This window comes from Aptenodytes forsteri, unplaced genomic scaffold (genome assembly GCF_000699145.1).
Source record: "Aptenodytes forsteri isolate BGI_AS27 unplaced genomic scaffold, ASM69914v1 Scaffold184, whole genome shotgun sequence".
Classification (NCBI taxonomy): Eukaryota; Metazoa; Chordata; class Aves; order Sphenisciformes; family Spheniscidae; genus Aptenodytes; species Aptenodytes forsteri.
The window spans coordinates 3,484,909-3,506,651 of record NW_008796078.1 but is presented as its reverse complement, the minus strand read 5'-3'; the positions used below and the strand labels follow the sequence as shown (position 1 = coordinate 3,506,651).

General features: G+C 37.1%; 1 protein-coding gene across 1 annotated transcript in view; it reads left to right on the top strand.

Moving 5' to 3' along the window:
* SLC9A9 (solute carrier family 9 member A9) overlaps positions 1-21,743 on the top strand; it is a 239,639-nt gene that overhangs the window by 99,882 nt on the left and 118,014 nt on the right. The window contains exons 9-10 of the mRNA XM_009286711.1: positions 445-533; positions 20,921-21,034. Of these exons, the coding sequence (XP_009284986.1) occupies positions 445-533; positions 20,921-21,034 (203 nt within the window). The remainder of the gene's footprint in view (positions 1-444; positions 534-20,920; positions 21,035-21,743) is intronic.

Here is a 21,743-nt window from a genome sequence, read left to right as displayed (position 1 = left end):
AGTCATTCAGTACCAAGCGCTCTCAAACCATTTAAATGTAATAAAATTATTTTTTCCTTTCCTATTCAGTCTCTGCAAAATTTTCAAATAGTCTGAAGTCCTTCATATTACAATTGTGTTAGTCTTGCCTAACTGTCAGTCAGATTATGGTCAGATGTTACCATGTATTAATTCAAACAAATTTACTACAGTTTTGGGCCGAATCACAACAGTGGGAACGCTATGAAAGCATGATGGACCAAGTAGAAGGTTCGAGACCTTCATCATTTTTAGCAAAGAAAAAAAATTCTAGTTTGTTTGAAACATGCTCTTATAAAACATATCTTAAAGTTCTTTTGTTATAAAATGCTGTTAACAGCCTAATTAGCTTTTTTTATGCAGCCCTTTGACAAACCTAAGTAAGAAAATAGAAGCACCTAACTCTGTTTTTTCTTTGAATTTCAGGTATTGTTGCAGTCCTTTTCTGCGGAGTCACACAGGCCCACTATACCTACAACAATCTGTCACCAGATTCCAAAATGAGAACTAAACAGGTAGGGCATGGAAATAACTGACTTTGTGTCTTCAACTGGTGTAAGGAATAGACAGAGGTACTGGAATATAGCTGGGTGGGATTTCATTGATGCAAAGGAAGAGGCTTATATCGTCATTAGGGGAAAGACTGGAGATTTTACCAGGAAAACAGTAACAATTCTCTGGATAAGCAAAAAATATAAGAATGTGTTCTTCCCAAAAGACCTGAAATGTCAGTCGGGGAGATGAAGGGTAAGGAGGTAACAGTTTACGCTAGCTTCCATAAAAATTACTATGAAGTTAAGGAAATCAAAGAGCTCTGGTAAATAAGAGAGAAGTGGTCTGGGAGATTGGATCCATGTGGATTTTTGCAAAGGGACTGTATAAACTGCAGTCTGGCCCAGAGACTTGAGCAATGACATCGTTTCATTTCTGCCGCATTAAAAATCTGATATAATTAGAAAGATAGTGATTTTTTTCCATTGTGCTATTTAGAGTTTAGAGACGAGAAATTTGGTCATCTGTTTTTTGTTTGAACAGGTGACTAGTGCAATTGTAGTTATTTTTTAAAACTTGGGGCTGTTCTCAGTACTAGATACATGGCATTGCAGTGTTCAAAATACTTTTCAGCACAAGGAGTAATTTTAGACTACCTCACCACTACCTAGATCCTGTAAGAAGTCATTTAAATGCAGTTTTCTTCCCTTTTAATGTTGACTCGTCTATCCCAAGAACCCCAGGTTGTAGAAAATCTATCTCCTAGAACAAAATGGAAACATATGATCCAAGACTGTAATTTTCATGATGCAATCTGGTACCTTTTTCAGCAATTCCTCTGTTTCAAGCATTGGAAATTTTACGCAGAAAATTTCATCACTTCTTGCTTATCTCAATTTAATCAAAAATCCAATTTTCTATCAAAAACAGTTTGATAGAAAAAATACTGGGCACAGTATCAGTTCAACTGTCAGACTCTCTCAGATTTTAAATCACAAAAAAGTTTCTGGTCAGTACTTCCAGAATAAAGTGTTAGCTACTGAACAGGATAAGTCTTCTCAACTGCATTTCTTCATACCAGCAGAGGCTGATGCTTTCAAAAAGTATTCCAGCAGAGAAGAGGACCTTTCTCTGATAACTGTACCATAAGGGAATAACATTTATATCTACTATAGAATTGTTTCTATTTTGCAGAAATACTGAATTGCACATGCCATTACTACCCTTGCATGTAACAGTTACAATTTGAATACGAGGCTTTTTCAGGGATTCATCTGCATAATTTAGTGATGCATAGCCTCAGAGAGAGGAAGAGAAAAAGAAAGGCCATGGTATTTTTAATTACATATGAGCCTTTTCAACTACAGAATTAACTAACATTTAGTTTAAATGCGTACTGGTTTTGTTCATGCTTACTCTTTCATTCCCTCCCATTCAAGAGTGCTAAACAAAATAGTGAAAATAAACTCTCTGTGGAGCTATGAGTTTTATGCCGCCCTTCTATTCAGTTTTTCTCTTCCCCCATAAGCCTCCCTTACGATATGGTTCAAAAATTGTGGTTAAATTGCTTTGAATTCTTCTAATTTGTTTTCTAATCCAAAGATTACCCTTTCATATGCAGCTGTTTCACTGCCTCTTTCTTTCTCTCCCCCCAAGAATTCTCTTCAAGCAAATTTACTAAGCCACACACTTGGCATTCTCATAATCATATATGACTTCAGTGCATTTTAAATGAATATTGTTGCGCAGACAGATGGCTTCACTCCCCATCTCAGTCATTTGTATTACTCATTACTGGCCAAAATCAAGGGCTTTTCAGTTCATTTATAGAATTATTCCAAGGCAGTCTCTCTCTTTTGTTACAATATGACAGATCTTTCAATAAGGACTGGTGAACTATAATGCACACCGACAAAACAGTGAGTTAAGGCTGAAGCTAAAGCTAACACAAAACATGGAAATTAGATTTAAAACTGTAAATCAGATTGTGAAATTGTTAGCTGTTTTTAAATAAATGCTTTTTCTCTACTGCTTTGCATTATTTTCTTTACATTTTTTACTAGCTGTTAAAATTTCATAGCTTGATGGTAAAATTCAGTACACAATGATAGAGATGGTGTTTCTGGCCATGATGCCGAGTTCTGCATTTTTCATAATACCTCATCCTTTGCTCTAAAAGAATACATAAGAAGAAAAAGACCGGTATGATTTTCTTCAGATATTGATATAAAAAGAGAACTTATCTACAGTTCTTAAATGAGAATTTAAGAACCTCTATTAAGAATGCCTGTTAAAAGATGCCATGTAATTATTAGTCCCCATGTATCCTTTATTATCCAGTCAATCACCGTTTAACATTCCATGAAAGAGAAATATTAGATTTCAAGCATCTCAAACCTACACAATCTAAAAGTATAAAGTAACACAAAGCTTGTCACAAACAATGGATTATTTTAACATTGTCATAAGAAAAGTAAGATAACAAAGATTTAGTGAAAATGCAGGCTTTCAAGAGTTTTCATTCAATCCAATTATCCCAATTCTCACTAAGTATTTATAAACATTTTCTCTCTGTGTTTTTATTGTTTGTTTTTAACATGAATGATGTTTCATGGCAGTATTTTTAAGTTTTCACATCACTGACCTGACGATGGTCATAGTGATTTTAATGTTAAAATTGACACTGCCATCCATGGCAACAAAGTTAGGTCAAACAGAGTGCTCCTGAGTTTCATACACTTAAAGTTTAATTTATCCAATACATCTTTAGCGAAGGAGAAGATGAAACTGCTAGGACCTGATCAAAAGCTATTTGATTCTGTGCAGCTTTCTCTAGAATTATTTCCAGCTGCTAGTATAACCTCACGTTATGCTGCAGGCAAACAACAGTTGCTCCTAAATCTTGGGACATTATAGTTCAGATTTTACATTAGGTTCTTCAGATGTACAGTTGGGTTGGGTTGATTTGCTTAGCTACAGGTCAGTCAGTGGCTGGGCAGCGTGTTGCTAGATAAATAGAAATTACTGGTTTGTTGAAAGCGGACAGACTGTAAATCCCTACAGGTCAGCTCTAGAAAGGGATGCATGGCCAATACTGGGTTTTCTACAGGAAGAGAAGACATTCCTCGCTATTTTTTTCTCTCTGCCCTCTATCAGTTTCACTCAAATGCCAAGCTAAGACCAGCACAGTTTCCTAGTGGTGGAGTATTAAGAGAAGCTTCTCACTTTCTCTAATGGCTATAAATGTTATCCATCACACTTATGAGTTGTATCATTCTCTGCTTATGTTCCTTTAACTCCAGGGAACAGCCACAACGAAGAGACCAGGGAACAGGGCAATACCTCTCTTTGGTTAAGCGTGCAAGGGTATGGAGAATTCTGCTTTCGGGCAAAATACAGTGCCAGCAAGTTATAAATTCTGGAAAGGGAATTCTGAAACGCATCCCCTATGGAAGTAGAGCCAGGGAATTACTAGAAGGCACAGGAAAGCACGTCCAGCCAGCAAGGGGATATGTCACATACTGCCCTGCCTGTCTCCGTTCATTCCACCGATCCAGCCCTTGTCTACATAGTCACCTCTGAAATAGTTGTGTCTAACAAGCTTGGGAAGGTTGCGTTCTCAAATTAGGTCTAATAGCCTTTCTAACCACATTACTAGTTAAACAGTTACATTTTTTGCTGATCCTGATAGCAAACCCATTAGGGAACACCTGCCTTACAGACAAAAGCTTCTGGCCTGATTGTTCAGCTGCACCGAGCGTGCAGTATGCACAAGATGCCACATTAAGATTTCAGCAGCCCTTCACCTCCAAGGTTTTACACAAGCTTGAGAAGAGGGTAAAGGTAAAACAAGAGAACTCAGTGCTGCATAACTTCTGAGTAACTTTACCAAAGCATGTAGTCTTACTCGGACTGCTTGACCAAATTAACTTGTGCTGAAGGACTGAAAGTTGAGACTGGTCTTCGGGCTTTGCTCACTGTACTGATTGCTTCAAATTTTAATCTCCACACTAGAAAGCAGACATGATTATCTCTGATTATTAAAAGTCATCACTTTGCAGAGGAGCAGCTAATATCTCCTGGAAATCCCTTGAAAATACATTAAGTTTTCAAAACTTACTTGGCTCATTTATGATATACGTTCTCCAAGAAGGAAACAGGCTAGGGATCAATCAGCTGATTGCTGGATCGTAGAGTTTGGTGTAAAAGGGTTGTGTTTATAAGCTTATTAATTTAATGCTAATTAATCCTATTAATTGAAACAGGCTGACAAAACAGTCATGAAACATATACTTTTTTAATTCCTCAAAAGTTGTAAGTCAGATTATTATACTCTTGACCCTGATATGTCATCAAATAGCCTCAATATGGACTTTAGACTTGATGCTGTTCCATCCATAATTATAGGCTCTGCTTCTGAAGCAAATCGGAACAGGAGAGCGTAACTTAAAAAGTAAAGTATGGGAATGGAGATGTCCGAATCTACTGAAATGGGAGATGAAAAAAAAAAAATCAATTTATCAAAGGAGCGGTTCCTGAACAGTCATCAACGTGTAGTAAAAAGAGCACTGTAGGACTAAAGGCAAAGAGGTGGCTGAAGTCAGTTTTTGGCTCACTATATCCAAATGAAGCACCATCACTGTGATCTGGTCATTCTACCGCTTTTTGGCTGGCCTATCTATCTTATAAACAAGTTAGAAGCAGACCTACACTCAGAATTGAAACAACGGATCTCCTTTCTCTAGATACATGATACAATGACTATCTTACAGGATTCTTCCGTCAGCTATCTTTTTGTAAGAAAAGAAATAATGCACTGCAAATTCTGCTCCAGTGGCAGAGTGCTTTCTCCTGTGTTTGTTGTTAAAAGCACGTGCCAGGAACTGCAGCTACTGTTTTTATCTTTCTGTGAGAGAAGGGGAGCAGCTGAGTAGAGATGGCTATGTACTAGTACTGCCAAAACCGCGTCAATCTGCTGTTTGCGAGGGGTCCCACTCCAGATACCTAGCACCCATATTGCATTTGGGAGAAGCAGCCCTCTAAAATCACAGAGAGCAACAGCACAAACAGAAGTGGGTTTAGTGCCCCTATCTTAAACCCTCCACAGTCACACAGGACATATGTGTGCCTTGTGGCTTTGGTCCTGCTATTTGTTTGAGTGTTTAACAGACCAAACATTTAGAGCTGTGCTTACTGCTAAAGCACACAGCCTATATTAATTTATCTCTGGTTAATGCCTACTATTTTCTGTTATCAGACATTGGATTGTTTATAGATAATTAGTTTACACTTCTAGGAAGAAAAGGCCACACAAATGTCAGGATATAATGGCTCTTACAATTCATTCTCTTGACTTTTAAAAAATTCAAGAGTATTTCTAGACTGAGGAAAACCCTACTTACAGCAAAATGTCCTCGATAATTAGCAAAGCAGCAACCACCACAAACCATAATTCTCATCCTTTTGAAATGGGCAGCCTAATTGGCAGCTGCTGTTGTGATTTGTTCAGGAACTCTACTTAGGAAAAAATAACCTTTAAGGCACTGCAAGAGGTCAGGTGTTTCCACATAAATGATTGTCAGAGAGAAAGACTGGGAGAAAAGTAAGTTATCTTTCAAACAAGATTACCACCAGTACCAGATTCTAATCAGTCTTTGCATATGTGCTGTGCAGGAAGAATCTGTTCTTCCAGCAAACCACAATCACAGCGCCTGCAGGAAAATTTCATACTAGAATGTTTTTTCATTATCTTCTAAGGTATATAGCACCATTGGCTGTCTGATATAAGATAACATATTTGATGGCTAATACTCTGTCTGAAGGTAAACTGGAAATTCTTTTTAACTAATACATGGCACTCAGGTCTGGCACTCTTCAAAAAGTATACAAGAGGTCCTTGCCTAAAGGATCCAATAAAGTGGAAATTCCTAGTTAGAATTAAACAGGTTGCATGCATGAAGTACTTTCTTCTATTTAAGTGGAGACTGAGCATAAATGTTAGCTCTGATGGGCACTGTCTCCTTCTGTCTCATGGTTCCCTTTCTGCAGCTGAACAAAAACCCCCTAATTTCCAACCTCCTTGAACCCCTGTGAGTTCAGACTCAAAAGCGACAGACTGGGGCTTCAGGCAGTGCTGCTCAGGAAAGAGTCAAATGACCAACTTACAGTGGTCAGTGGAAAGGTCTGAAGAAGGGGCTACTACTGATAACAAGAACAAGAAAATAAAATAGCATTTGGGAAGATTTATTTGTATTGGAACAGTATTAGTATAGTTTTGCCCTTGTTTTAGCCAGTTTTGCTTAAAGTAAACCCTCTGGAAATGAGTTGCATTAGGGAAAAACCTTGTTCTTGTTTTCTTATATTTTACCCAGATATTCCCCCCCACCTTTTTGTTTGGGGGGTTTTTTTTGAGACAAGGCCTATAGCAAAACCTTCATTTTGCAGCTGTTCAAAACGATCGGAGAGAACATAGAAATGCCCCTGTTCTTTTTCTTTCTGAGAGAAAAAAATGATACAGACATAAAAAGGTTGTAAGCACAGAGTTAAAAGAAGAAGAAGAATGGCTTATGCTGCATTTAGCATATGGCTGTTAAGAGTAGATACCTGAAGTTGTAGGTAGAAATTTCTGCTAACTTTGAGACATCTAACTTACCTTGAAATCAACAGAAGTCACCGTTTTAGAGCCTTCTAGAAGCCCAAAGGCTCACATGTCTCTAGATACGAGCTATCATTACAGCTCTAGCATAAGTACCCTGAAGAGAAGCAACCCCTCATTCTTGTCCTGCACCTTCCCCTATAACTCCCATGTTCCCCTCCTGAGGCACTAATGAGCTCCAGCTGCATCGCAGGCATGCCGGCTCAGCCGTGTATTCCCGAGCTGGACCATCATAGCTTGCTACCTCAGTGCATCTCCACAGCGCCGCTGGGTCTGTTACAAACAGGCTGCCCTCGTTTATAAATTGCCTTCTTATCTCTAATTGAATATGCACCACAGGCGTAGTGCTTGTAATAATTATTACCTTTAAAATGGACTGCAATTGACAGGAAGTGCACAATGAATTCCAGTTCTCTACACAGCTATTTTCTGCGTTTAGCAGAAAAAGCTGGAGACTGGAAATGTGCCAGATGCATTGTTTGACCAGATGTACCATAAGATCTTATGGAACCCTGTAGAATAGTATAATGCTATAAAGAAAGCTAAAGCTGCTTACTGTATGGGTTTAACAAGAAGAATCATAACAACACAAGAAAATCTTGATTTCTGCAAAAGGAATTATACTACCGCGTCTCTCAATCTGGATCTTGACAAAATCCCTCATTATCTGGCTGATTGATGTTCCTGATCACTTAACCGTGCTAAAAGAATGTTAGTCTGCATTCTCTTTACGTGCAGATTAAATTTATGTGGAAATGCTGTAATTGTTTCCTCTCTTTTAGCTGTGAGCTACATGATGGATGGTAAACAGCTAGGAAACATTGCTACAAGTAAACTGATAACAGTAGACTTTATAACTATAGTATATCAGTAATTAGCTGCATAATTTATGATTTATACCATAAATTAGCTGCTATTCTATCCATAATCCAAATTGTTTATAGATAATTAGTTTACCTGAAATATTGGCTGTCCACATACAGAAATCTCATTAGAATATTCAGTTCTAGACTTCATTCTTTAATCTCCATTTTTCCTCTGTTTTTGCATACCTGCTTTAGTGATTCCTTAACTGAGAATGTGCAGATTTACTCTGGCCTCATTAGTTCCCATCAAGCATGTGTCCCTTTGTCAAGGGGATTTTGTAAAGAATACCATATTCTAGTATCTTTCACACACACACACCCCAAATAAAAATAGTATTTTGGACCTATGAAAAAGAGATCTGCTTTTGAAAAACAAAGGAAAACAACTTTCCTTCATCTCGCTTAAGCACAGGAACTGGAAAATGCACATGCTCAAATGTAATTCATACTCTGAAGAGACCCAGAACTGTAGTGAAAGCAGTATTTCTACAGAGAAGCCCATCTTGTTGGAAAATGATGTCATTTTTTATGCTGGTAGGCTAAGGAGCATAATGCCATATGCAAACTAGTTTCCAAATGGCTTCATTAAAGTTTTTATAATCTGTTTAAACATTAAACATTTTCTTTAAATATTAATAAAGTTCTTTGATTGTTAAGGTTATAGTTTACTCTTTACAGCACAGTAGCAGATGCCAGCAGTTAGCTAACATATACCAATTGGAATTAAAGCCTATAGGCCAAAATCTCATTGGCATATGGAGAAATATGTAATGAAATTCCAAACTGAGACACATGCTGTAGTTTCTTTGAAAGGTGCCCTGAATCACAAATGAGACTCTCATATGGCTTCATCTGTGCGGTGGAGTCAAACTGTATGGGGCTATGTAAGCTACTGCGGAATCAAAAAGCTGGTTTATATAACTGTGCAGACCATGTTATTGTGTCTCTCTCAATCTTCTCACAAGAGGTTTGAAGAGCGACCTCTGAAAGGTTTCTCCTTTCTGTGGGTAGCTAGCACTTATCCCTAGTTTTTAAGTCTGCGTCCATGCAAATATCCAGCCTTGTACCCCACCTCTCTAAAGCACCTCTAGTTTTGTGAAGACAATTTCCTCTAAGTATGTAGGCTGTCAGATCAAGTCCCTTCCTAATTACTGCCACCCTCCTCATCGCTGCAACTGTGGAATGCAGAGGGAGAAAAAGCAAACCAAAATCAATCTAATCCTGAGCTACGAACGAGGGAGAAAAAGCAAACCAAAATCAATCTCATCCTGAGCTACGAATCAATCTAATCCTGAGTATTCTTGCGTCATCAACATGTAGCGCTGAAACAGAGCAGAGTGCAGTTTAATGTCACAAACTTAGAGCATATGTGGTTACCTTCAGTTTAAATTAATTAATTAATCTCATTCAATTTTGCGTTTTGTAAAAGTTGACAATTACAACATTCCCTTAAACATGTAGTCAGTCACAACTCTCTCATCTGAGAATTTGTGACAGAGATAGAAAATAAAGGTAGGATTCTTCATTTAAGCCCTTCTTCATTTTTCATACAACTAATTTAATAGAGTTTTATGTCATAAACCAAAGCCCTTTGACTTTAGTGAGATTTGGCTTATGCCATAAATGAAGAGGTACAAATACAATGATAAGTAAAACCACTCAGATTCTTTCTTAAAATATAGTTATGTCCTAATGGTAATAATTTTCTCTAACTTTTTCTTTGTCTGAAACGCTGACACTTCACATTGTTGTGTTAGGTGATTTTAGTACAGGATTTATCAATAAATTCTCCAATTATGGAATGAACCTCTAGAGAACATCATCTGTTTTGTATTTCTATGCACAGTACATTAAACTGCTAAATTGGAGTGCAGTAAAATTATTAAGCAGGTAGGTTTACATAGTTTTTAATGTTGAGGGCATTATTAATAGGTTCCTTTGTTATAACCCTGTGTTGCCTTACACTTGCATGAGTATGTGTCAATGTGTCCATAATTGCTCTTGCTGTGGGGACGTGTTTGGTCAAGAAATGAAGACAGCTATTTCTTGCGTGGTTAGATAGGTTACATGACGATCTTTATGGAGCATCAAGCGTTTTGTCACAAATGCGCACTGACCTCACCGGAAGACGTCTGCGCGGTTTGGGAGCTTGCAGCTTTACTGACATTTTGAGGCCTCTGCTCCCCCTGCAAACGGCAATGCTTTTGCCCTGCCCAGAGAATCCTGGGGCAATGGGAGGCCTTAAGGAATCTGAGCTGTACTGTGATTTCTGACATTACCAAACCGCTATTGACAAAGATCCATTCTTGCAATCTGAAATACGTTCTATATATCTCTCCTTTTTAACTTATACGATTCTTGCATGACTGCTGATCCCTCACAGTTCTCTTTCTAGGGATGTCATCTGCAAAATTCCGTATCAGCTAAAAAAAATGCACAAAAGCCTTGGCCAAAACTTTTCAGAAGTATGCAGCTAACGCTAAAATTCTCGCACAATAAGCTGCAAGAAGAAAATAAATACGTGTAAATAAAGCACTACAGTAGTCTAAAGCACTTGCCAGCATCCCATCTTTTTACTGACTGCACAGCTGTGTTTCCATTACACGATTAATGGATTTTCTACCTTCAAAAGAGGCATTTGTACAAAACGGTAGCACAGTGCAAGAAATACTAAACAGCTGACTATAGCTCGTCTCTTTCTCATGGTGCCGTCTGTGGAAATAATTAAGGGCTAAAAAGCCCTTTGTCAAAATCTTTCAGAGTAAATGTCTAAATCATGACTAGAATTCAAATAAGTGCCCTGTCTTTCCACATGTTTTGGTACCTATCTACTTTCATTCACCTAAAATAATGAAAATTGCATGCAAGTTTGAGCATCTATTTCAAGCTTTTGACTTTTAATTCTGCTTCTGTCACACTAATTTAGGGGGGTGTTGACCACCCTTTGCCTCCAGTGAACTTGAGAAGAGTTCCGAGTGTCTGAGAATTCCAAACAGACATTCAGCATCCTCAGAAGCACACACTCATGTAGTGACTAATACTCTTCTTGAAAAAACATTTCTCTGTATGAGGTGCCAGATGATACTTCCCCAGTCCACCCACCTTCTGCTTTCCTACAGATTCTTACCAAGAGTTATTTTTAAGGTGCATTAAAGAATGACTAGTTGTATCTTTTCACTACAGATACTTAATTTTATGTAAAATAAAGTGTCCTGAGCTCTCAGATTTAAGTACAGTTGAAGGTGTACCTTAGTTTAAGATTTTTAATTTTTGCTTGGTTTACTGTGCATCTTTTTTTTTTTCCTTTTTTCTTTTTTTTTTTTTTTTGGCTGATATCGTTTGTGGGATTAGTAAAACATCACCAAGGAGACCACTAGTAATTTAGTAGACCTGAAAGCAGTGGAAACCTTTACAATACTTTCTCCAACAGCTCTATTCTGTTGGTTTCAGCCAGAGTCACGTTATAGCCAGACGCAAACCTGCCCCGCTGAAATTAATTATGAAACTATCACTTAAATTCAAATAGCCATGGGCTCACTTTGGGTTTGTGCACGCTTACTTTGAGGGCAAGATTTCACTTTCCAGTCTTTGCACCCTAACAACATCCAACTGCTGTAGCTTCTGTATTTTTGACAGTATTAATCTTTGCCCTGTTTGTGCTTAATACTACATATTCATCTCCATTGGCCTTTACGCATACTATTAGTGTATGCAGACACATACACACATGCGCACACATACACACTGTGCTATGTAAAAGGCACATATAAACAGCACTGATAGTTTCCTCTAAGTTCATTTTCTCCAATTACCCTTCACCTGCAATTTCTGGATGTATTTCAGAGATACAAGTGCAGGGTGTTAGACGGCCCTTCACCACAGGCAATTATTTACTCACAGTGGAAGTACCAACATTGCAGCCGCTTCGAAGCCAACTGGTATTTGCTGACAGCTTTCTTCTGCTTTATCCGCAAGACGGTCCTTTGTACTGTTTTCAAAAAGTACGCCACCAGCAAGTATCTGACATTTTCTGTATTTAAGAAACTGGACCTTTCACATTTCATGTTCAGGCAAATCCCCCTCACATTCTATGTCTCATTTATCTCACCTCCATACAGTCTGCGCTCTAGATTATCTCTTTAAGTGTAGAGGACTGTTAGCTGAGAAAAGTCTAATACTTAAGAAAAAAATGTGACACACAAAAACATAGTTGCTATTTACATTTCTCGGTCTTTTTGTCCAAATGAATCATCAATTCTTGAATAGTAGCTTAGGTCGAGAGGCAGGGAAGCTGTTTAAAGATGACTGTAGAAATGAAACAAAAGAATTCCCCAGATTCCCACCCTAAACATATAAGAGCAGATCACCAGACCTATTAATCCAGTATCCTGCTTCAGAAACTGGTACTAGAATCTGGAGAGTAATTGCAAATAATACTGCCAAATGTAACTATAGGGTAGCATTCTGCCAAGGTAATGTAGTTAAAAGTTGACTCATCAGTAATAAGTCTTTAAAAATAATAAATGGAGCTTAATATCATCAGGATCTCATGCTATTCAACACCAGTTAGAGCAAGAACAGTTCTCAGAGGGAAGATGCTCTCCCTAGGTTAGAAAGAGGTAGGGTCTTGTGTCCATTCCTCTCCAGCCTCTATAAACAGACTTATAACAAAACAGCACGTATATGGAAAACCCTGAACAAATAACTGTGGCACGGAAAGTAGAGAAGTTATTTAGTAAACACTCTTTTATCTTAGATTAGGCACTGAATAAAAACAAAACAGCATGTCATCAGAAAAACACATGCAAATATTGCTACTGTTTTCTGGATTAAGGTAAAATAGAGTCTTTCCTGATTTACAGTTCTACGGCATTTTTCCACAGAAGTAGTTTTACAGACTGTAAAGGGAAGCATCAATATGGGTAGATAGAAGCTGCACTACCGTTTCTATAGAACAGGTGCAAAGAGAGCAAGTATTTGTCCTGTAGTATGTTGGATTTGCAGTGAAATGGAAATCTTACAGTCGTGAGCATCAGATAATTTTTTGCAGTCTTGATTCTTGCTGGAAAGCATGAAGAAAAGACACCACAGACTTCATAAGAATCCTTTTTTTTTTTTCCTTCCTGGTAGGTTAAAGGCCCTCATATTGGTTACTAGTTCCTAATATATCAAAGACTAAGTGAATTTCTTTCCAACGCCCAAAACTTGGCAAGGAAGGAAACTGTTTTTATGAACTCACTTCAAGAATTACTATTAGAGAATATTTCCTCTTAGCAAATTGAAATGGAATAAATTGCATTTGTCCTCCTTAGAAATTGAATTGGTCGCTTGAGGTTAGGATTGTGACGGTAAGTCACAGGAAAAAAAAAACACTTGAGAGGGGTGAAAAGAGAAAGATGAGATTGATTTTGTGGTTTACTTTTGAAAAATCAGCAGCAGTTCCTCTAATTCTAACATAAATGCAGAAACACAAAAGATGTATTAGTTCATTGCAATTTTAAAGACAACTAGATTACATTGTTAACATTACTCTTTTTCTTTGACCAGAAGGAGAACAGTCATGTTTTAAAGCACCTAAGTCTCCTTTGTTAGCTGAAATTGGCTTTGGCAAAGCCACAAATTGTTTCTTTCTTTTGCTAATTTTTTTAACCATTGTTCCATATAGCTCTTAACTGTCAGTGCATAATGTCCCTGCTTCCACTTGATTGGTGATTTACTGCCCCAGAAAGATGCCTTCCAAGAAAGTATCTTTCAAGTTGTTCAGAATAGGTCATGAACTTAAGCTTCATTTTTATTGATGATATTATTTTGCAGCTTTTTTTATTCTTTTTCTTCTACACATAGCCTATTCTCGGATTTCAGCTTTATAAGAATACTACCTTAATCCGAGACAGCACAGGCTGTTCATAGCCTCTTCATTTTCCATTACCATAATTATCCCTCTATCAGCAAATGGAACAGCCATCAGTGTTCTCAAAAATTTCCAAATTCATCCCTAAACACAGTAGATTTTAGTACCGCCGTTAATTGCTGACCGGTCAAAAGTTCTTTATATCCCTTCAATTTTCCAGCTACGCTCTGTTATGCCCCATCTTGAGCAGAACCCTTCCTTAATACTTACAGAATAATACAGTACTGCTAAATGTAGAGAGCTTTAACTGCAGTAATCGCTGAGCACATTATCTTGATACAACAGAGCACTGATGATTCCTCCTTCCTTTGTGCCTGCAACATCTCAGTTCGGGAATTTAAGAAAAATAAGCACTTTGAAAACGGTTGTTTCTAGTCTGTGAACCAAAAAATGACTTGGATGACAAGCTGTAGGAGCAACAGCATCATCCTCTCTGTTTTGGCAATACCTTCCATTAAGGTGTCATTCTTGGGTTAGTTTTAGGTGCAACTTAATGCCTGAGGTATAACAGCCAAAGTTGGTTGTGCTGCAGGAAAGGGAGATAGTGATCTAAACAGGTTCCCTCTCTTACAAACTGATCCTTGTTTGAAAAAAAACAACAAAGTTTGCAGAAACCCCCTTTCCTAGGCAACTTAGCAAGACTAATGATAGAATAATTAATTCTTCTACAGCTAGATCCAAAGTCTATTGAAGACAAGATATAAATTCTCATGAGGCTCTGATCTGGCTGTACTACCACAAGTGCACATCAAAGTTTCTACTGCTCTCCATGCCTTACACATAGAAGAAATGAGTATATGGAGTCTTAGATTTTGAACAGAGTCACTTGTCAATTAATTGATAAAACTGAATAAGAAAGCTCTTTCTGAGGGTTAATTTGAATCCTGTAATTAATGATGTTGACAGATTCATTGTAAACACAAACCAAACTAAGCTTCCATTCACCCCTGAGGTCAAACCTTTTTAGAAGTTCTGAATGTTTTACTTGTTAAGTCATTCTCCCTCTGATTTTCATTGCTCCCAAGTAGTTTAGAACAAGAAAAAGATTCTAATTTAGCTGCCTAATTTTCAACATTTTTGGTTTAAACTCCTTTTGTCTAGCAAAGCCGTTCAAGACCTATGGCATTTTTAATAATAGAAGGGATTTGCCTTGATGTCTGGGGCCAACATTTTTTCTTTACTGTTGCTAGTCAGAAGTGTATTCTGTGCCAGTACTTTATCCAGCTTCTCCCAAGCTGAACTTTGGTGGTGGTGTGTAGATTATGCCAGAAAGAATAAGCCATACTGTGTAAATGAAAAATATTGCTGGCCTTTCCTCTCCCTGGGTGTTGCTGTTTTCTTTATTTATTTTTCCTTTTACTTCCCAATTCTTCCTCAGGCCTTACGAATCCCTTAAACTTCCCAGCTTTATAGGGAAATAGAAAGTTACTGTGTGCCTTCCATAAATCTGTTGGGGTGAAATTCATTGAATTCAGTAGCAAAGCCTACTGATAAAAAAGGCCAGAATTTTGCCCCAGGACATAAAAGATCTTGTAAGAATCTCTCTCTGCTAACATGTTTGTAAGTTTACAGTCAAATATGGTTGGATATCAAAATTAGCGCCATAAAAAAGTTTATAGTCTATCAGGAATTTGAGTTATTTTTGCCGATTCTTTCATCTAAGCATGTTATTCTAGAAATAAGCATCATATCACTATGCTGTGAAGATTCATTATAGCTGTATAAAGGATTTCAGGCAAGAGGTTCAAATTCAAACCTTCTTTTTCTGATTTTGAAACCTCTAATCAAAAGAGAAAGATTAAATAAAGCAATTAGGCTATAATAAAAGCTTCTACAATCTCAGAAAAAATACTGTAGTCTGAATTCTCACTGCATTTTAATTCAAAATAATTAGGGAAAAGCAATTTTCATCAACTATTGGTTTATCAATATCCTTGACTTCATGGAACATTTTTGATAGCTGTGTTCTAATTAAATAGCATTATTCAAATATAATAAATTTTATAACCATCACTTAACATTGACTGCTTGGGATTTTAATAGCTGTCACCTTCAAATCTCTCTTTAAAAGTATAATCAATTTTATATCCTAGCTGCTGTTGGACTACTGAAATTCTCCCTATTTTGATGTCATGCAAGAATATATCACTGTAAGATGTAACCCCTAGACAGGTGGCATTCCTCCATGTTGCTAGCAAAATCAATGCAACTAGAGAAGGCTTGCAGATACCTGCAAGATGTGGATGACATTCCTTCAGCAGGTATTAAATCGAGTGAAAGAATGTAATATTGCCATCAGTGAGTAAAATTCACTGTATTTTGCTGGAAGTAAGTTGTGGATGTAATTCAGCTTTTACTCAATACCCTCGTACTAACATTATTCCCTTGAGATGAAAGAATGTTGTTTGTAATTCTGCTCTTACCCAGTACTCTCATACTAACTTTATTCCCTTGAGATGAAAAACGCTGTTTAAAATATTAGGTTATGAGAAATCTCACACCTTCCATCTCCCCAGTCACAAGGGGACTGTGGCATAGAATATGTTCATTTTCTCCTTTTGATGCTCCTTTAAAGAATTCTATTTTTATTGCAGCTGAGATTGGAACTTAGTGTGTCCCATCTTCCAGGTGAACTAATTACTTACCTAGATAATCTCTCTAACACTCAGTGAAAATTTAAGTAGTTCTATAAAATGGATCAAGTCGCAAAACCCATTTTGGCGTAGCTTGTTTCTCTAATTGGCTTGAAACTTAGCTGTGGGGGTGGAGGGAAGGAAGGAGAAGAAAAAAGAAGGCACTTATCTCGCTCAAAAGATAAAACTAATACAGTTTTTATACCATATAAATTTTTTTACTTGAGTTAAAATAAAACATAAGATAAACTTAATGGTTACAGCAAGGCTTAAGGTGTAAATAACCTGGATTGATTCCTTCCTCTGCCAGTGAGAACTGAACTGCAAGTGGTACTTTCCAGAACAATGTCCCAACTTAAAACTGATTTTCTGCACATCTTTCTTAGTACTTACAATGGCTGAAAGTAACAGAAAAACGAAGCATATTTGGTGAATGATGTGGTTTTTAATACATAGATATTCTGTCAATTTTAATAGACATTTTAATTAGACATCTTCTGTAATATCCACTTTTTACAGAGAAAATAACCAAAGCAAAGCAAATACCAGTTGCAGTAACTCACTGAGCTAAACACCTCAACCAAGTGCCCGGATTGGTTTTGCACCGGTGTTTTTGTAATTAATACTCTACTCTGCAACGTGTTGACACTGGTGATTTATTACAACTCTTACTTTAAAGCTATAAGCAGATTTATAGACTTCGTGAAGAGGTAGAAATGGCACATTACAAATGAGGAGTTTTAGTTTTATACAGAAAAAATGTCTTATTACTATGTGTATATTAAAATGGTTTCTAGTATAATTTTCTAGTAGCCTTGGGGAAACTAATGGCAGCATATGAGCACTTTAATGCCAATTTCATTTAGAGTAGAAAGAGGTTAGTTGTCTGTGTAGGAGGAACGGGAAGGGAATTTATGGTTATAGACAAAATACTTCTAAGGACTCAATATCTAGGATTCTAATCCTAACTTTTTTCTTTTCTTTTTTTTTTTCTTTTCCTGCAAGTAATCCCACTTGCAAGTACATATATTCAAAATAAGGGAGATTTTTGAGTGGCATTTAAGCAGACCATGGGCCATGGCATGGACCTGGCTTATGGCCACTCAGAGAAAAAAGGATGTTTTTCAGTGGCTAACGTGTATGGTGCAACTCTTCTTGGAACTCCTCGGGTGTCCCAGGAAATTATAAATTCCAGATGAAAGCCTATTCCTCCTGTTGTTCTACTTCTCATCAAAAGGTCTTGATATCTCATCTTTAAAATAATGACAGAAACATTTGTGTGAAAGGCATGACAATTTGGGAAAATGCTTCTATGGTAGCTGTTTCTTAACATGGTTTTCAGAAGATCTCTTTAGAATAAATTGGTTTTTTCTGACGGGATTTATGCTGCACAGCACTGACAGTTAAGTGCTTAATGGAGTATGTCCATGGGCTCTGTATTACTGTTGAACAAAACACAGAAGTTGAAGAAACACTAAATAAAACACTATGCTGAAAACGGGAATAAAAGTGAAGTCTGGAGGACAGTGGGCGAGTTTTACATTAGATCTACAAGCATCGTGTTCCAGGAAATGGCATTCAGATATCACTCCTTTTATGACAATAACTAGTTCTGAAGTAGTTGATAATTTTTTTTTTTTTTTTTTAACTCGGGGTGAGAAATTTGAATAGGTTGCACTCCATGAATAAACATGTCATGTGAGTGATATACTTTTAAAAAGAGAAAGCAAACTATATGGGGGATACAGAAGACACTGAATGAAGCTAACAAGCTACTTTTACCATTCTAAGGAGCTGAATCTTTCCTAAGAGACCATATCATGGCTGTGCCTGGAATAGGAAGGAGCCTACTCTAAATTAGCTATTGAAATAGCACCTGGATTTTTGCTATACAAAGGAAGGAAACTAATCTGGATTTAATCTTCTAGCAAGTAGGCAGTGCTCTGATCGTGGAAGATCAAAATACAAAGAAACTAGAGATAAGAGGGGAAAAAAAATCCCGGCACAGTTCAGCACCAAAATTCACAGGGGAAAAAAAGGGATTTGGATTGTATTTGCTCTTGCAAACAAACCAATTGATGTCCAGCAATATGATTCAAGAACTGCAATAGATTAGTGTTGCTTGTATCTGACGTAGATGACGTGGCTAAAAAGTGTTACACACGCTGTAAATACAGGCTAAGAAAACTCATAGGCCTATGCTGGCGGCACAGGAAACATTGGCCCAGCGAGCAAATGAAGTATATATTGTTCATGTGGATTGGAAACACACAGTCGAGAATGAGGGGTTTTTCTTTTTAAGAGTCACTTATTGAAATGATTCTGGAGGTTTGAAGCTGCATTGAAGTAGGAAGAAACAGGATACGTGTAGCCAGAAAAGGAGGTAAAGTTATAGGGAAATGTAAAAGATGCACTGAACTGAATTTACAAGAAATACGTAAAGGCTGCATCTTGACCAGATTGCTGGGAGACAAGGAGTGAGAAGTTTAAAAGCAGTAATGTCACAAAAGCACTTCAGGCAGGAGTAAAAGCTTGAATTTACTGTTGAAGATTATTGAGAAAGAGTATACAGCAAAAGCAATGATACAGCAAAATCTGTTTTCCTTCCAAAAAAAGTATGTCAACAAAAAGTTTGGAAAATACAAGAAAGAAACTTTAGTTCCAGAAACTGTGTTTCTAAAATGCATCAATGGTAGATCTACTTTACATTTCTTTAAATCTGGAATAAGATTTTGTAAAGGAAGAGCGAAATATCATTCCGCTTTAAAACCTCTGAAGCACCTTTATCTTATCCCAACAACTAAAGTATGCAGCTGTGGCTCCTCATAGCAGTACCCTTCCCTCAAAAGATTTTTATATAAACACAAATATATATATTTTTTATATATATATATGTAGATCCTGCAAAGATTTATCGTAATAATTTCTATGGGTCGCAAGATCCCGTACTTCGAGGTTTTTTGACAACTGGTTTCTCTCATTCAAATTTAATTTAAATAATTTAAGTCTCCTAACTTGCAAATATTTCTTGGGTTTGTTTTCATGTTGTTCAGCATTGCAGCACAAAATGCGGGCTATGGCATGTGTGCTTGGGATAACTGATGGTGCTGCCATGGCATCCGAAATATCTTCCCATACACTACTGGGTGTTATGCCATTTTGTTTCCAAAATTTGTTTTAAATAATGATTCTGACAGCTCTCGTTTTTCCTTTGTTACATCTTTTGTTACATCTTAGTGACGGTTATTGGATATTTATTTTTAGAAGCACAAACATATTACCAAAAAATAAATAAGCCCATTGAGGATGAATAAAATATCTCCATAGTAACATGCCGAATAGTGATGTATGACTGGTTGTAGACAGATTGACAAACTTCGGCCCTAATTCTGCATCAGGATTTGTTAGCGTAGTCTCCTGAGCCCAAAAGTGGCTTCAGAAGCAAAAAGACCTCTTTTTCTCTCCTCTGTAGTTATTTGGCAGCAATGATTGATTTTTTTCAAATGTGGATAAATATGAAAATTTATTTTATTAGTTTTTATATAATTACACCTCTGCAAATGCAATCAAGAACATCCCCTCAAGGCAAATGAATATTTTGGCTTTGCTTGTTTTCACAGAAGATAGTTTTTATATAATCAGCTGCAAATGCAATCAAGAACATCCCCTCAAGGCAAATGAATATTTTGGCTTTGCTTGTTTTTTCACAGAAGAAATCCTACCATAATCATGTATTTTAGGCTTATTTTATAAGACGTTTAAATGATACCTTAAATAGTTTGGTTTGAAATGAGTAATTGATATTGATGACCATACAGTGCAATGAAAGTTTTCATCTGCAGGATAATATTCCTAGTAGTAAAAAAGATCGTGTTGTATTTTAAAGGCACAGGTTCTTAAAAGTCCATTTAGGAATTTATTTTTTTCTCTCTTGGCATTAGTGTACCCACACCCCGTACTGTATTACGCATAGCCACTTGTGCAATCAGGAGCCATTTCCCAGGCTCACCTGTGTAAACATGAGCAAAGTTGAATTCCCTCAGCTTCTTTGCAGTTTACACTGAAGCTTGTATAACGTACTTGCTGTTTATGTATTTTATCAGTTGTCTATGTCAAGCTTTCATACACAAATCAGAGAAAAATGTGCAAGCAACTATGATTTTTAAAGCTAAAAGACACCACGTATACTGTATAGCAAATTAGATGGTTTTGAAATCCACCCTTGAAATAAGTGCGATTTCTGTTCCTTTCATCTGAACAGTTCTGCATTCCAAGGGAACCTGGTGATAAACAGTAGTTAGTTACAGACAAGAGTCATAATTATGTTCTTTCTCTCTCGTTTAAGTTGTTTGAGTTCATGAATTTTTTGGCTGAGAATGTCATCTTCTGTTACATGGGACTCGCACTATTCACGTTTCAAAATCATATCTTCAATCCTCTCTTTATATTTGGTGCATTTGTATCCTTTGCTTTAAAGAAATATATAACTATGTACATGTATATATGTATCTTTTTATATATATAAAGAATGTGTGCTCCATGTGGGGGGAAAAAAGTCAACAAGCAAACCAATCGGTTCCTTAAATACTAAAAATCAATTTTTTGTCAAGTCCAAAGGCAATCATCTTTATTACGTATATGTCAATAACTGGCTCAATGCATGTAAGCACATGGTCTTTTGACAGTTGCTGTTCTGCAGATCTGCTACAAGGCAAATAGGTTTAAACCAGCTGGGGAACTTTTGCCACTGGTTTACAAGTGGGGTGAGAAATTGGGATGTGTATTGGAACACATCTGTGGGGACAGGTGCAGGCGCACAAAATCTCTTTGCCTGTCCAGAGCCAGAGCCACAAACTGTAGAGCTGCCTCCAGACAGACAGTGCCATAAGCAGAACTTCCCCAAAGCTACTTAAATGATATTAAGTCCCTAAAAAGCAAACAGTTCTGCATCGCTCAAATCTTTCCTTCTTTGTATTTGATATCTCCAGTGTGCATGGATTTATTTACACCATCATGTGCCTAAGAGAGTGGTAAGAAAAAGAGTCTGTCTTTAATTCTGCCATGGTTTCTCAAGAAATCTGTTGCTTACTTGTACAGTGCTATTGATTCTTCTCACGCTGACAATTTACCCAATGATTTTTTTGGCTCACAGCAGCAGTCCTTTGCTT